Source organism: Rhinatrema bivittatum, chromosome 6, assembly GCF_901001135.1.
Source record: "Rhinatrema bivittatum chromosome 6, aRhiBiv1.1, whole genome shotgun sequence".
NCBI classification, from domain to species: domain Eukaryota; kingdom Metazoa; phylum Chordata; class Amphibia; order Gymnophiona; family Rhinatrematidae; genus Rhinatrema; species Rhinatrema bivittatum.
In genome coordinates, this window is record NC_042620.1 from 180,143,023 (window position 1) to 180,158,011 (window position 14,989).

At 42.7% G+C, this 14,989-nt stretch overlaps 1 protein-coding gene across 5 annotated transcripts in view; it reads left to right on the forward strand.

Annotated features, from left to right (window-relative positions):
• Positions 1-14,989, forward strand: part of LOC115093864 (aldehyde oxidase-like) — a 241,379-nt gene that overhangs the window by 29,972 nt on the left and 196,418 nt on the right. For all 5 annotated transcript variants that reach the window (XR_003857428.1, XM_029606215.1, XM_029606213.1 and 2 more), the window contains exon 4: positions 5,337-5,445. Coding sequence is in view for 4 of the 5 variants with exons in the window: in XM_029606215.1 (XP_029462075.1) it covers positions 5,337-5,445 (109 nt within the window). In the remaining variant the exon portion in view is untranslated. The remainder of the gene's footprint in view (positions 1-5,336; positions 5,446-14,989) is intronic.

The following is a 14,989-nucleotide window of genomic DNA, read 5'->3' on the forward strand; positions in this document are numbered from 1 at the left end:
TCAACAACGGACCGTATTGGGAAGCATCATAATCCCTATGACATTGGCCATTCTGAGAAACGCCCTTACCCAATTGAGAATATGTTTTGGAATTTTCCGCTCCCCACCCATAGAATCAGATTTTTTACTCTTACCTTTTGAACGCTTACCCCGCCTACCTTCTAACAGACTAAATATGTCAATATACTTCCTTTTCCTGATTTGCTTCCTCCGAGAGTGGGAAACATCCTCCCACAGTTCCATAAGAGCCGCTAATGCTGACGCACCTTTGTCCCCCTGTTGGGAAAACTGACCACCTGCACTCACTGAGTCACCGGACAAAAAGGAGGAGGAAGATCCGGATGAGGAACTGGTTTACTGCCCTCTTTACTACCACTGTCCTTAGTCACTGAAACTGACTCCAAAATACCTCCATCCTTTTCCGCACCAGGCACTGCCACCTCCGAAGAATCTGTTGCACTCACCCCAGGGGGGTTTGTACAAGGAATCTCCAAACTATTGCTCTGCCCAACCACACCTACTGATACTCTGGGAGATATTAACTCGTTAGCGAACAGAGACAAATCAATAAGATGAGTATTAACAGAGGCCCTCAACCTCCATGGCATGAGACATAGGATTAGATCTATTCACCAACTCACCAGGGGCAGCCACAGACTGTGAAACCGGAGGGTCAGGGTGAAGAGCCGGGACCACTATGGAAGTATTCTCAATCCCGGTCCCTGCACCATGGCCTGGATAGGTGGATCTGGCGACGAGGCTAGCAGAAGCTTGCTGATTCCTCCAACTCTCAAGACTGGAAGGGCCAGGTCTGTCACTGGTGTCCACTCCTACTCCCCTCCACACGCCAGGCTGCAAAAAACCCACCGAAGGCCTCCCCGCCAGCCCACTTGTACCACCCAAAACTTGAGCCTGCCCCAAAACATCAAGACCAGGTAAAATCGCTGCCTGTGCCCCTTGTGCAGCACTCCATGATGCCACCGCCGAAACTGGAATTATAGCCATGGTGGCCAACAGAACATTGCCAGCAGCTACAACTGGAACACTCGGAACTTCTGAATGAATCCAACCCGGCCTCAGGTACCCAGGATTAAACATTGCAACAGACCTCACACTGGCATCAGTAGAATACACCTGTGACAAATTAGCAGTTTGAGGAAAAACATCAGAAGGAAGAGGGGAAACAATAGAGTTAATACATGCTTGAGACACAGGTAATGAGTCCGCTGCCTGGAAGGACCAACCAGAAAGCACCCACACCCCTGACATTAACCCGCTATGCACGTTGTACTCCCTTCCCCCCTCACAAGGTGGCATTGAAGAATACAAAAAATGAGGATTAGATGAAAGGAGTAAGCTGCCATCATATGCAGGCTCGGGGGGGGAGGTAACTGGAAACAGAATGAAAGGAGGAGGGAGGGAGGCAGGAGGCAAAGAAACTCGGACCCTCCTGTTGACCAGAGAGTCCATAGGCAAAATAGAGCCAGGATCACGATTGTTCCCAGAGCTCCCAGGAATCATTGGTGCAGAGGATCTCACGACGGAGGAGCTGGGCACACCAGCAAAAATTTGAGCAGGGGGAGGAGCACGGGAGGACTGGAAGCTGGAAGCCTGCCCTCTTTTTCCATGAACAGGTATGCTAACACGGCAGTCAAAGGAGAAACTCTCTTAAATTTTTTTTTTTTTTTTTAAGATCAACCAGCTTTATCAGAAAGGCAGGGAGCACACACATGCAGAAACGAGGGAGGACCCGTTCAGCAGGGGGATGACCCGGATCGCCAGCTGCACCGAAGAAAGAGGCAGGGAAGGTGGTGCCACCCCCTTTTATTTCCCTCCCCTGATGACGTTCAAACTTCCCCTGGTGCACCGGGGCCAGCCAACCCGACCGGAGGATCTTAAAGGGTCGGCCCCGGGCACCAATGAAATTGAATCGCCGGAGCCCCAAAGAGGGAGGGGGTGGGGAGGGCCAGAGGAAAGGCCAACGATCTTGCCTCGAACACCCCCACCACGCCTGGTCGTGCACACCGGTCGGAGGAGACAGCCTGGCGCCCACATTACCGTGGGCCTCCCAGACTGCGCTCCTCCAGCCCATCCATTCTGGTTGGGCATTGTTCTTCTAGCTGCTAAAGAATCTGTCTGGAGGTTAGGAGAGCTACTTGATGCATCTTTGACAATGGAGGCAAAACTATACAACATCTTGAGAGTCTCTTTTTTTTTTTCCTTCTTGTAATCCCTTTGACAAATTTGGCATTTCCTGTCTAAATTGTATTTAACATAGGTAGTCCAGGCATTGATTTTATCTTGCCTGGGCTAGGCCTGGATTTAGACATAGACAACAGAAGCAATTGCCTTTGGCACCATACTTTCATAGATGCCAAATTGTTGCCAATGCTGTCACCATCTGGGCCTGCCAATGATTTCCTTTTTCTCCAGTCTTACAGCTGCATCAAGATCTTCAGCTAAATTCAGTCAAGACCTGTGAGCTGATATTAGGGTTGCCACCAGTGTTCCCTCAAATTTTTGTTCAATGTTTTATAAGCCAAGTACAAATTTGTGCACTACGAGGCAGTATAATGCAAATATTGGGATATCTTGTGCATGCCATTTTTTGCTCTGTGCACAAGGTTCATGAACTTGCGGACAGCTTAGAGGGAACATTGACTGCCACCTAACTCCATGTCAATAGGAACAGACTAATTCAGTCCTGGTTTTATCCTATTACTTAATAGAAGACCAATAATCCTGCTATTCAGGCTGCTATTTCCTCACCAAGTATGTTTATACTCAATAATCAAACAAATGAGGAATATCAAACTTATCACTTTACTTTAATATCAGAATGTACTGTATTCAATGCTTTTGGCTCTTGCCCTTACAGGGCTGCAACCAAATTCATGGTAGAACAGCACTTTGTTTTACTAGTTCCCATTGGCAAAATATTTTTATTATTATTTTAAAATTGTATATTACTTTACTTTACTTAAATCACTTATCTTTTAAAATATTCCGTGCAAACACATTACCTCCTCTTGTGACTCCAAGTCCCCGTGTACTTATTGATATTAATTCAATCTCTTTGTTTTTGTAGCAATTTTTGTTTTTGTAACAATTAGAAAAGCTTCAACCTCCCAACATTGCAATGTTTCGGCAGCCTATATCGCCTGCTTCAGGGGATTCTTCCTAGCAATTAAAAACAAAACACACTTAATAACACTCTTCCCTTCAAAGCGTTACAAAATATTCTGCAATACTCAATGATGACTTAGCAAAACAGAACTCACTCATTTCATCGGCCTCTCGAGCCATCATCCTCAACAGTTAATTCATAGCATACCTTTTGGGCAGTTTTAAGGTTAAGGAGATTGTGCTCTACTACAGATGAATTCAAGAAATGTTCCAAAGATATGAGTGAAAAGTTTTTGAATAGAGGATATCCAGAAAAGGTGGTCCGGCGAGCGATGAAAAGAGCCCGATGGAATAATAGGGAACTGTTGTTAACTCCCCAGCAAAAAGTGAAAAAGAATAAACTAACCTGCATCTTACCATATTCAGTGGGAATAGGGAAGGTGGTGACTAGTATTAAAAGACATTGGCATATCCTGCAAGTGCATCAGGTTTTTGAAGAGCGACCATGGATGGCATTTAAAAGAGGAAGCAATATTAAGGATTTAGTGGTTCATTCTATGTTCAAAAATCCAAAGCAGGAGACCATTGAGGAAGTAGGTCACTTTCCGTGTAATGCTTGCACTATGTGTGTGAATGCACATTCTAATATAAACATTCTAATACCGAAATTACAGTTTTACAGGTCTAAAGTAAGAACAACTTGCATGACTCAAGCAGTAGTATATGCAATCTGGTGTCCATGCGAATTATTGTACATTGGGAAAACTGTGAGGAGTTTAAAGACCTGGCTCATAGAGCACGAGAGTGCTCTGAAATGTATGAGGCAAGAAGCCCCAATGGTGCAACATTGTTTGGAGAAAGGCCATGTATTTAGTAATATGAAATGCACAATGTTGGAAGCTCTACGGGAGGGCGAACGAGGAGGCAATTTAAATTTAAAGTTAATGCAGAGAAAACAGAAATGGATTTTTAAACTACAAACTACATTTCCAACTGGTCTGAATAAAGAAGTTGACTGGTCAGTCCACATGTAGCAAGGGTTCTGATTGGTTTAAAGGTTAAGGGAGTGACTTGATTGTTGAAAATTCGAGGCAGGCGGGTTGTTTAAAAACAGAACATCCGGAAGAGAAGCCCGGAGCGAGGAGACGCCGTTTTGTTTTTGTGCTGCAGGGAGGAGCCGGGAGCAGCCGATGAAATGAGTGAGTTCTGTTTTGCTAAGTCGTTATTGAGTATTGCAGAATATATTGTAACGCTTTGAAGGGAAGAATGTTATTAAGTGTGTTTTTTTTTAATTGCTAGGAAGAATCCCCTGAAGCAGGCGATATAGGCTGCCAAAACATTGCAATGTTGGGAGGTTGAAGCTTTTCTAATTGTTACAAAAACAAAAATTGCTACAAAAACAAAGAGATTGAATTAATATCAATAAGTACACAGGGACTTGGAGTCACGAGAGGAGGTGATGGTGTTTGCACGGAATATTTTAAAAGATAAGTGATTTGGACCAGCTTATGTAGCCAAACAGGTAGATTGTTTTATTTATTTATTTTTATTTAAAGTATTTATATGCTGCAGCAATCCATTGGTTCTTGGCAGCTTACAAATAAAATGTGTATCTACCCACTAGAAATCTTCTCTTCAGTCAGGCAAAAGACTTAAAATCCTCAAGTCCCAAGGAATTAGGAGTTCAGACAGGACAACATTCTTTTACTTATGTAATGGAGGTTGGAATTCTTGGCCATTGGAATTAAGGGTTTTGGAGGATTATATGTCCTTTTTGTCAACATTTTAAAACATGGCTTTTTGGTCAAACGTTGGAATGGTCAATCCTATTGAACTGGAAGTCGAAGCGGAGGTAGTAAGTAGTAGTAGTGAGGCATGAGATGTAGAATAAAGATAATGCTTAGGCACAGGAAGAAGTGTGTCAGTTGGGCATGGGAATGTTATATTATTGTTTTATTTGTATGTTATATTGTAAGAACTGTGAAACTTGCAGAGATCTTGTTCTAATATTTATGTATCTGATTGTTAGCTGCTTTGTTTGAGTTCAGCTTGAAAAATAGAGAAGTATAGTAAGAAATTTAAATTACGGTATCTTTGTGTAACGCTGTCTTTTGAGAGTCTGTAGATTAAAATGTTATATAATATTGTTGATCATATTAGGAAAGGATTCAAATTTCTTAATGCCACTGATTCTCCTTTACAATGCAAAGTCATTACACTGCCAATGCCTGCCTTCTTCCAATCTGCTCACTATACGGTGCTGCTGTCACCACCGTGGAAGGAATTGGAAGCACAAAAACTCGGATCCATCCCGTTCAGGTGAGTACATAGAAACAGTGCAGTTTTATTTCTTCTCTTTTTGTACACTAAGCATTTCCAGGGTGTTTGAATTGCCTGATCAGCTACTAAGAACATGCCATACTGGGTCAGACCAAGGGTCCCTCAAGCCCAGCATCCTGTTTCCAACAGTGGCCAATCCAGGCCATAAGAACCTGGCTAGATGTTTACTATATGTAAACACTCTGGAAGGGCATTCCAGGTTCCTGTAATGAGTATGGCCAAGAGTAAGCTGATGAGGTCCACACCCAGGAAGGGAGAGAAATGACTTTTTACATTGTGGTATCATCAAAGGCCATGCTGCACTTTATATTTGGGTTAATGGATTCTTAGGGTACACCCAGCTATATAACATTTCCAAGAGTTGTAAGGGCTACTTGTCTACGCTTAGATATGAGAGCTGTGAAGAAGTAAATCTCTAACTCAAAAAATGAGAGTAACAGTCTGCGTAAAACTAACATCTGCAGGTATTTTTTATCTTCATACTTTAGCCAGAATTTTCAAAGCAGACTCATTCACCTAGGTCCGCTTTGAAAATCTGTGTGTTCGTGGGGTACACACATGGACATGCATGCACAAAGTTGCACCTGCTTCTGAGATTACAGGTGTAATTTTCTTTGTGTAGATTTACATATATACAGTGGAAAATCACAAGTATGCATATTCTGCCCCCTGGAATGCCTACTTTGATTGCAAGGATAATTTTCAAAAGGATTTACGCTCGTAAAAGTAGCTTATGTCATAACATTTTTCAAAAGCCCATTTATGTGTATAAAACCTTTTGAAAATGAATTGAAAACTCAAAGGAGTTCTGGGCGTAAAAGTAGCAATTTTCAAAGGCCCATTTACATGCATAAAATCTAGTTTAACGTGCGTAAATCCTTTTGAAAATTACCTCCTAAAAGAGTGCTTCTAAAGGAATCGTTACTAGGGGTATGCATAGAAAAATATTTTTGTTAGAGGGGATTTGTGGTTTTTCATTTCATTTTTTAAAATATTTTGTTTTTATTTTTATTTTTTTAACATGTACCATGTACCGATTTCGGAGCGGCCTCGGAGGGAACGGAGGCAGGCTGCTTGGCTCAGCACGTGCAGGTTGCACAATTGTGCAACCCCCTGCACACGCCGACCCTGGATTTTATAACATGCGTGCGGCAGCACGCACATGTTATAAAATTGGGCATAGATTTGTTCACGCCAGGTTGCGCGAACAAATCTACGCCCGCGCATAACTTTAAAAATCTACCCCTTTGTGCAGAAAGTTATGCCTGCCTTGGCCTGAGGCAGGTGTAACTTGTGTACGCTGGCAGGCTGCCGGCGCGCCATTCCCTGGCCCGGGGGCTGGTTTGGAGGCCTCGGCCATGCCCCCGGAACGCCCCTGAATGCCGCACCGCCCCCGACACCCCCCCAAGCAAAGCCCCGGGACTTACGCGGGTCCTGGGGCTTTGCGCGCGCCAGCGGCCTATGCAACATAGGCGCACCAGGCTTTTAAAATCTGCCCCAAAGGTGGGGGAGGGGATATAGTTAGGGCTGGGGGGTGGGTTAGGTAGGGGAAGGGAGGCGAAGGTGGGGGGGGGGGGCAGGAAAAAAAGTTCCCTCCGAGGCCGCTCCGATTTCGGAGCGGCCTTGGAGGGGATGGAGGCAGGCTGCGCGGCTCGGCACACGCAGGTTGCAAAATTGTGCACCCCCCCCTGCGCGCGCCGACCCTGGATTTTATAACACGCATGTTATAAAATCGGGCGCAGATTTGTTCACGCCGGGTTGCGCGAACAAATCTATGCCCGCGCTTAACTTTAAAAATCTACCCCAGTATTTATATATTCCTGACAGCCATTCGTCAATAAATCTCAGCTGGCAAGCAGCATAATAAAACCTCACATTTGGCAAGTTTAGCCCCCCCTGCCTTCTTTGGTATGCAATAATTTTCCCAAACTTATTTTTGCTCTTTTCCCCCTCCAATAAAAACCTCAAACAGGTATTTTAACTGAGCTACATCCTTCCTTTGCATCCAACAAGGCAACATACGAAGCCTATAAAGTAAGTTTGGGAGGATAATCATTTTTAATAGGGCACAACGGCCCATAAAGATAATGGAAGATCCTTCCAAGTAGCTAGTTGTGCTTGTATATTTTTAAGTGCTTCACCAATATTGAGGCCAAATATTTTATTTATATCTTTAGAAATCCAAACCGCTAAGTATTTTATTTTTTCCATTGTCCATTTGAACGGAAAGTGTCCCAGCCATTCCTTCATCATTTTGGGCTCTAAGGGCATAGCTTTTGACTTATCTAAGGTAGTTTTGAGCCCCGCAAAAGCTTGGAAATTTGCAAACAGCCTCCTAATTTCTTTAATGTTCACAGTAGCTGATCTCTGTTGCATTATTTTTACTAAATTTGCCCTTATCTTGCTGGCCTTATTCCTGTATTTATAGAGTTTATATTGAAAAATTGCCAGGGTTTCACAGTTTTCTGATGGAGAAGATTATTCAGCGAGGTCTTAACATGTATTTCCTGCTGTTTGCTTTCCCCTGACAAATCCGTTTTATGCATGAGTCGCTGGTCTTGTAATAATTTGGTTAATCTCAGAATGTCAGCCATCCTAATTTTATTTTGTTTAGCTGTTATTCTATTGTCTGTCCCTACATTACTATTTTCCCAGCCTCTCGAAGCATAACCAGTGATGTTTGTTTGGGGGAGGATATTATGTAACAAATATTCTTTCCAACCTTCCTGTAAATATTTATGGAAGCTTTCATTTAAATTCAATCCTGGGTTTTATCTCCAGTTATACTTTGTAAATGCAGGGGCCCCAGTGTCCATTCCCAGGCGCACTGGAGCATGATCTGAGATTGATATGGTACCTATGTCTGCATCCCACACTTTACCAAACAAGTGCCTGTCCAATAAGAGATAGTCTAATCTGGAGTACGTATTGTGTGGATTAGAGTTAAATGTGGATTTTCTCTCACCTGGGAGCAAAGTGCACCAAGCATCTATTGTGTTTGTCTCTTCACAGACAAAATGAACCCCTTTATGAGCTTCATCATGTCCCCTTACCTTTGCTGGTTTACATCTAGTATTAAAATCCCCCCCCCCCCCCCCATGATAATTGAGTAATCAGGGTAACACGACAGAGATGCTCGTACACCTTAAAAGAAAGTGTGGGTGTGCTCGTTTGGTGTGTATATATTACATATGGCCAGTTTCTGAGCAGAGTGCCCAGTAAGTCAGCAAACCTTCCCTCCTCATCTTGAATATGCCTACCTAACTTGAAGGGGAGCTGTTTATGAATTAAGATTGCCACTCCTCTTTGTCACTGAGAAAAAAACAGGATGAATAGCATTGTCCCGCCCAATCTTGCCTCAACGTTTTGTGCTCATCTTCTGTGAGATGTGTTTCCTGTATGAGGACTATGTGAAATTTCATTCTTTTAAATGAACACAACAGTTTCCTCCTTTTAACCGGAGAGTGAATCCCATCAACATTCAATGTCAAGACATTAACTTGCATTATTTTACGTGCCTCGTGTCATCTTACCATGCCCCCACCTCTTTGGCAGAGGCAATTGTTGTAACAAGGTGAAAAGACTTGAACACCTCTAGCCTGGGTATTCAGTATATCCATTTCTCTATTTCTTCTAAGAACATTATCCTTCCGTCTTTGACTCTTAACCTCGTTTCATAGTTCCCTGCTCTCAGTAGCGATCCTAACCATACACAGTACATACACATATAACATTCACACTACCCTCCCAATGTGCTCCAAGGGACCATCAACCCAGCCCTTCAAAACTTCACTAAAGTGTGCCCAAGCAGCCTCCCTACCCTGAGTATATAAACCATGGTTTCTTTCAAATAGCAACCCACCCAAGATCAGCCCCTCCCTTCAGAAAATTGCTTCTTTGCAGCTCCCTAAAATAATCACTTATCAGATATGTTAATTATACCGCTGCACTGAACAAATTATAGGAAACTGTATAGCTTCCAACAGGTTAACTAGAGGACATTCAGTTTAACTCAAACTTTTAAATTTCTACAAACATGTAACATAATACAGGACAGGGATTTGAGAGCTGATGCCCACGTTCTCCCTCTGGGGGAAATCATACTTTGGAGCTCTTAGATATTGTAAACCAGTCCAGTTATGATGATGATATACTGATCGCCTTGGTGGGTACATTAGTGCCTACTTTCCATTAGCATTAATCCCCACATTGAAACATTCAGCATCTTTGGTATCGACCACAACAAGAAGAGTTAAGTAGCAAGGCCTGCCAGTTCTGCCACAAAATCCTGCGCTTTCTTCTTGGTGATGAGAAATTTTGTTTTCCCCTGAATCTGCACTCTCACTTTTGCAGGGAACAGCAGCACACATGGCAAGCCTCTTTTGTATAACTCTGTGCAAAATGACGCCATTTTGTGCCTCTGTGTCACCGCCTAGACTGAGTAATTGTTGAACAGCAAAATTTTATGCCCTTCATAGCTCAGTTACTCCATACTTTGATAGGCTCAGAGTAGTTTCGTTTTATGGCTCCAATTTAGTATTTTTGGTGCGATTATCCGTCAGTATGCTGGCCCATTCTGTGGATAATCCATCAGCTAGTCCTGAAGGCAGACTTGCATTGCAGTTTGCCTTCAGGACTAGCTGTGCTGGGAGACAGTTTTCTATAATTTTAATCAAGTCTGCATCTTTAACTAACTCAGGGAGACCTATTTCCCAAAAGTTATTTCTGTGTTGTTGGTTTCCTTGGTCAGTTTTATATTTTGGGCCTGCAATGCACCAATCTGCCTTTCAAGCTGCAACGTCATGTCTTCTTGAGCAGAGATACGTAGTTCTGCCACTTCTGTCCTTCTAGAGTGCCCCTCCAGCCCCTCTTTCATATCTTCTATGGCTACTTGCAGCTTAATCAGCCGCTCATCTATTGCAGTAGTCACATTTTTTTTAGATCTGGGCAATCATTTCCTTGAACAGAACTATATAATTTGCATCACCTCCATTCGGGGCTCCAGCCGTCATGCTGGCCATGCTGGTTTTCACTCTGTCTTGTATGACACATTTTGTTTTAGAACTCATAGCACAGAGCTCCGCTGCTCAAAAAAAAAAATGTTTTTTCTGACCTGCTTGGAGCTTTTGCTGTCATGCAAATTTATGCTCAGTACCCAATATTATTGGGGATATCTCGAATGGCCTATTTCAGCAGAGAGGGCTGTGAGAGCTCTTGACTCTGCATCTTCTCAGTTTCCCGCCATAACTGGAAGTCACAAACCAATACTTAAGCCCTCACATAGGCCCTTGTCTATGTCATATTGCCAAGTTTTGTAATCCCAACAATTACCACTATTGCAAAAAATCTGCTTTCCCTATGCTCATTGAAATATGGTGGTTAATCATGGTCCCTCCATGCAGGTCACCTCAGCCTTCTGTAAGCCTGATGCTGTTGTACCACTGTTATTTTGGGTTGTAACTGCTGCTTTATGTAGGATAATTCAGTTGAAAACATAAGACTTGTTATACTGGGTCAGCAAGACCAGTATCCTGTTTCCAATCCAGGTCACAAGTATCTGTCAGGATTCCAAGGGAGAGATAGATTCCATGCTGCTTATCCCAGAGATAAGCAATGGATTTCCCAAGTCCACCTTAATTATTGTTAATGGACTTTTTCTCCAGGAACTTGTCCAAACTTTTTTTTAAATATGGCTACACTAATAGCTTTTATCACATACTCTGGCAACGAATTCCAAAATGTAATTATGCATTGGTAAAAAAATATTTTCTCTTATTAGTTTTAAATGTATCACCTAGTAACTTCATTGTGTGTCCCCTAGTCTATGTACTCTTTGAAAGAGTAAACAACCGGTTAACATTTACTAGTTCCATTCCACTCGTTATTTTATAGATCTCTATCATATCTCCGCTCAGCCATCTCTTCTCCAAGCTGAAGAGCCCTAACATCTTTAGCCTTTCCTCACAGGGGAATCTTTACATCCCCTTTATTATTTTGGTTGCCCTTCTCTGTACCTGTTTTAATTCTGCTATATCTTTTTTGTGATGTGCTGACCAGAACTGCACACAATATTCAAGATGTGGTTGCACCATGGAGAAATATAGAGGCTCTATGATATTCTCTGTTTTATTCTCCATTCCTTTCCTAATAATCCCTAGCATTCTATTTGCTTTCTTGGCTGTTGATGCACACTGAGCAGAAGATTTCAACGTATTATCAATGAAGGTATCTAGATCCTTTTCCTGAATGGTAACTCCTAATGTGGAATCTTGCATTGTGTAGCTATAATTTGGGTTACTCTTCCCTAAATGCATCACTTTGCACTTGTTCACATTAAATTTCATTTGCCATTTGATGCCCAGTCTCTCAGTTTTACAAGGTCCTCGTGCAAATTCTCACAATCCTCTTGTTATTTAACAACTCTGAATAATTTGCCATCAGCAAATTTGATCATCTCACTTGTCCCTATTTCTAGATTGTTTATAAATATATTAAAAAGCAGTAGTTCCAGAACAGATCCCTCAGGCAGTCCACTGCGAAAATTTGCCATTTAGACCTACTCTTTTCAATTTTTTAACCGGTTCGCAATCCACAATAGTGCATTGCCCCCTGACCCATAACTGTTTAATTTCCTAAGACGTCTCTCTGGAAATCCAGATACAATTCTTTATCTAATGCTCAATAAAATCATATCACTTTCATTTAGGGCTGTAACCACTGCTTCATGCAAATTGCCCAGTACTTAAAATCTAATCATGCACTGCTGTTTAGAGTTGTAACCACCACCCCATGCAGGTTACCCCAGTGCCTTCTTGGAAGCACAATGCAGTCATACCCTATTGCTCTGAGCTTAATCACCACTCTGTACATGTTCAAGTGATTCATTACCATCCTCATATCTCCAGAGATCCTCTTTGTTTATCCCACACTTTCTTGAAATGTACTACCATTTTTGTCTCCACTACCTCCTCTGGGAGGGCATTCTAGGTATCCACTACTCTTTCTGAAATTTATTTTTAATATTATTCCTGAGCCTATCTCCTTGAAGCTTCGTACTGTCACAGACAGTGAGCTCTTGGACTGTGGCTTTATTGACACAGCTTAGCAGGCAAATCCACTAGGCCCACACTGACAGCAGGCAGACATGCTCTGGAACTGGAGCGGATCTTCAGTTTTACCAACCCTTTTCCTCGCAGATTGAGCCCTTGGGTTCTGGGGCCGGCAGGCCTTAGGCAAAGTTCCAATGAGCGAAGAGTGGATGTCCGGAAACAAACCAATAGTCAAGGCAGGCAGTGTTCAGGCAGAATCGTGTTCCAGGTAGAAGATGGGGCAGGCAGCGTTCAAGCTGAGTCTGGTTCCAAACAGAAGTCACGGCTGGTGGCATTCAGGCAGAGTTCAAGTACAAAGGTCAGGCCAAGGGAGAGAAGGAAGCAGAGGCGAGAGCAGGAACAGGAGGAAACAAGGACAGGTGAGGCAAGAATGAGAAATGGAGCAAGCAAGACAGAGGATAGGGTCTGGAGAAATGATCAGGATCAGGCGAAGATAGCAACATGCACTGCAGAGCAGGAGGACCTGTTGTTGAAGTGCCGGTGAACGGGACAGCTGGGGTTTAAATACCCAGCCTTCCATGTTGTCATCCAGCAGTACTGAGAAGGAATTCCTGCCATGGGACCCATAAAGGAGATGTGTGCGCCCATCATGCCTAATGGCGCACACAGGAACAGAGGCATCCATGCCATGAAGAGAGGAATATAGCATTGGGGAGAGCCAGTGGCAGTGTCCATATGGCTGGCAAGATTTGCGGCATCCTTTGAGTGTGGCTGCTTACGGGACTGTACTATGGCCAGCCAAACATTACAAATACATTACATTACAAATATCTATGGTTTCTCTTTTCATTGAAAAAGATTTGCTTCTCATGCATTGTTAATACCTTTCTGGTATTTAAATATCTCTATGATATCCCCCATCTCTTTTTTCCTCTTGCGTATACATATTTAATCAGTCAGTCTCATCTCTTAGCGTTTTTGCTGAGGTGTCACCAAATACTTATACAGAGGTATTAGCATATCCTTTTTTTGCTTTCGTTGTTTAAAAAAAATTCCTATCTCTTTCTTTACTCACCTTCTCCTTACAATAGCATCAAGTGAACAAAGGCTACTTGCAGGACAGAATGGAAGGAGGGGAAACTACAACCTCCTTCATGCTTAGTGACTGGGAGGCCATAGGCAGCTTTAGGATACAGATGGGCCTAGGTCCCACCGAAACAAGCATAGGTGGGTTAATAAAAGGGAAGGAGGAAATGTGGTTCTCTCCCTTAGCGTGGCTGGAGAGGAGAAGCTGGAGAGGCACGCACAAGCAGACTCAGCCTTCCAGAGGAAGGGGCTACACGAAGGTAAGCCTATGGAAGATTAATGCCAGGAGGAGACCTCTGAACTACTAACAGATAAGAATAAGCTTGCAGTGTGGGGTAGGGACACCACGGATCGCTGGAAAGACTTTGTAACTTAAAGCGATTGGCTCGAGGGAAGTAAATTGATGCTACTGCATAGGAGGTGAGGCAGCACTGCCCAAGATGGGCAGGAAAACTGAGGGACTGGTAATAAGGCATTGAGCAGCATTAAGAGCTGGAACTATGACTGTGAAAATAACTGAGTTGGAAGTGTCTTTACTAGGTCAATACAAGTATCACCTATATCCTTGAAAGTTGAGATCATTGTCTTTATAGCATTCCCAGCCAACTCAGGTTCTAGGAGTCAAGTTGTAAATCAAATACTTCTCCCATGTACCATCTTTACTTGAGTCAGCAATGAATATGGGAAAATGTACTGCACCATTTTTACTAGCAGGGCCATCATAAGAGGTGGGCAAGCAGGATGGCTGGCCAGGTTGCCAAGTCAGGCCTGTAGCAAGCTGCCGTTTAGAATCGGTATGAGAGTGTACAAGCACACAAACTCAAAAGGAAAGAGCATACTGAAAGCAACCCTTGCCTGGGGAGCAAGTTTTGTCTAGCGATTGTTCTGTTTACTGGTATCAGAAAATGTTGGTGAAGCCTGTGGAACAGAATGTTAGATGAAGCAGAGCGCTTTACCATCAGTGTGCATGCACGTTAATCATACTCAGATAAGCTGAGCATTCAACTGGCCCATAAACGTGTTGATAGTTTGTTCCTTTACATTATATATATAGTTGGCTTTCAGTTAACATTTAACTTTATTTGAACTTCAGTAAAATTACCATTCATAATGAAGACCCAGAAATTCAATGCAAAATTCAGTTTAGTTCTAGAGGTTTCTTCTTAGTCCAAAAGAAATAAACTCAGGAAATAAAATCTGGAAAAACTAATCTCATGTAAATCAATATCAATTTTTAACATTTAGAACGAGCAAAAAACAATTTATAAAGGATCAGAAATAAATTCCTGCTGAGGTTAGTATTCAGCAGTGCAGCGAGTGGACAGTTGATCCAGCTAAAGAAACCTAGATAAATTTCATGGATATTCAGTGAAGTTCTTCTGTTTAGG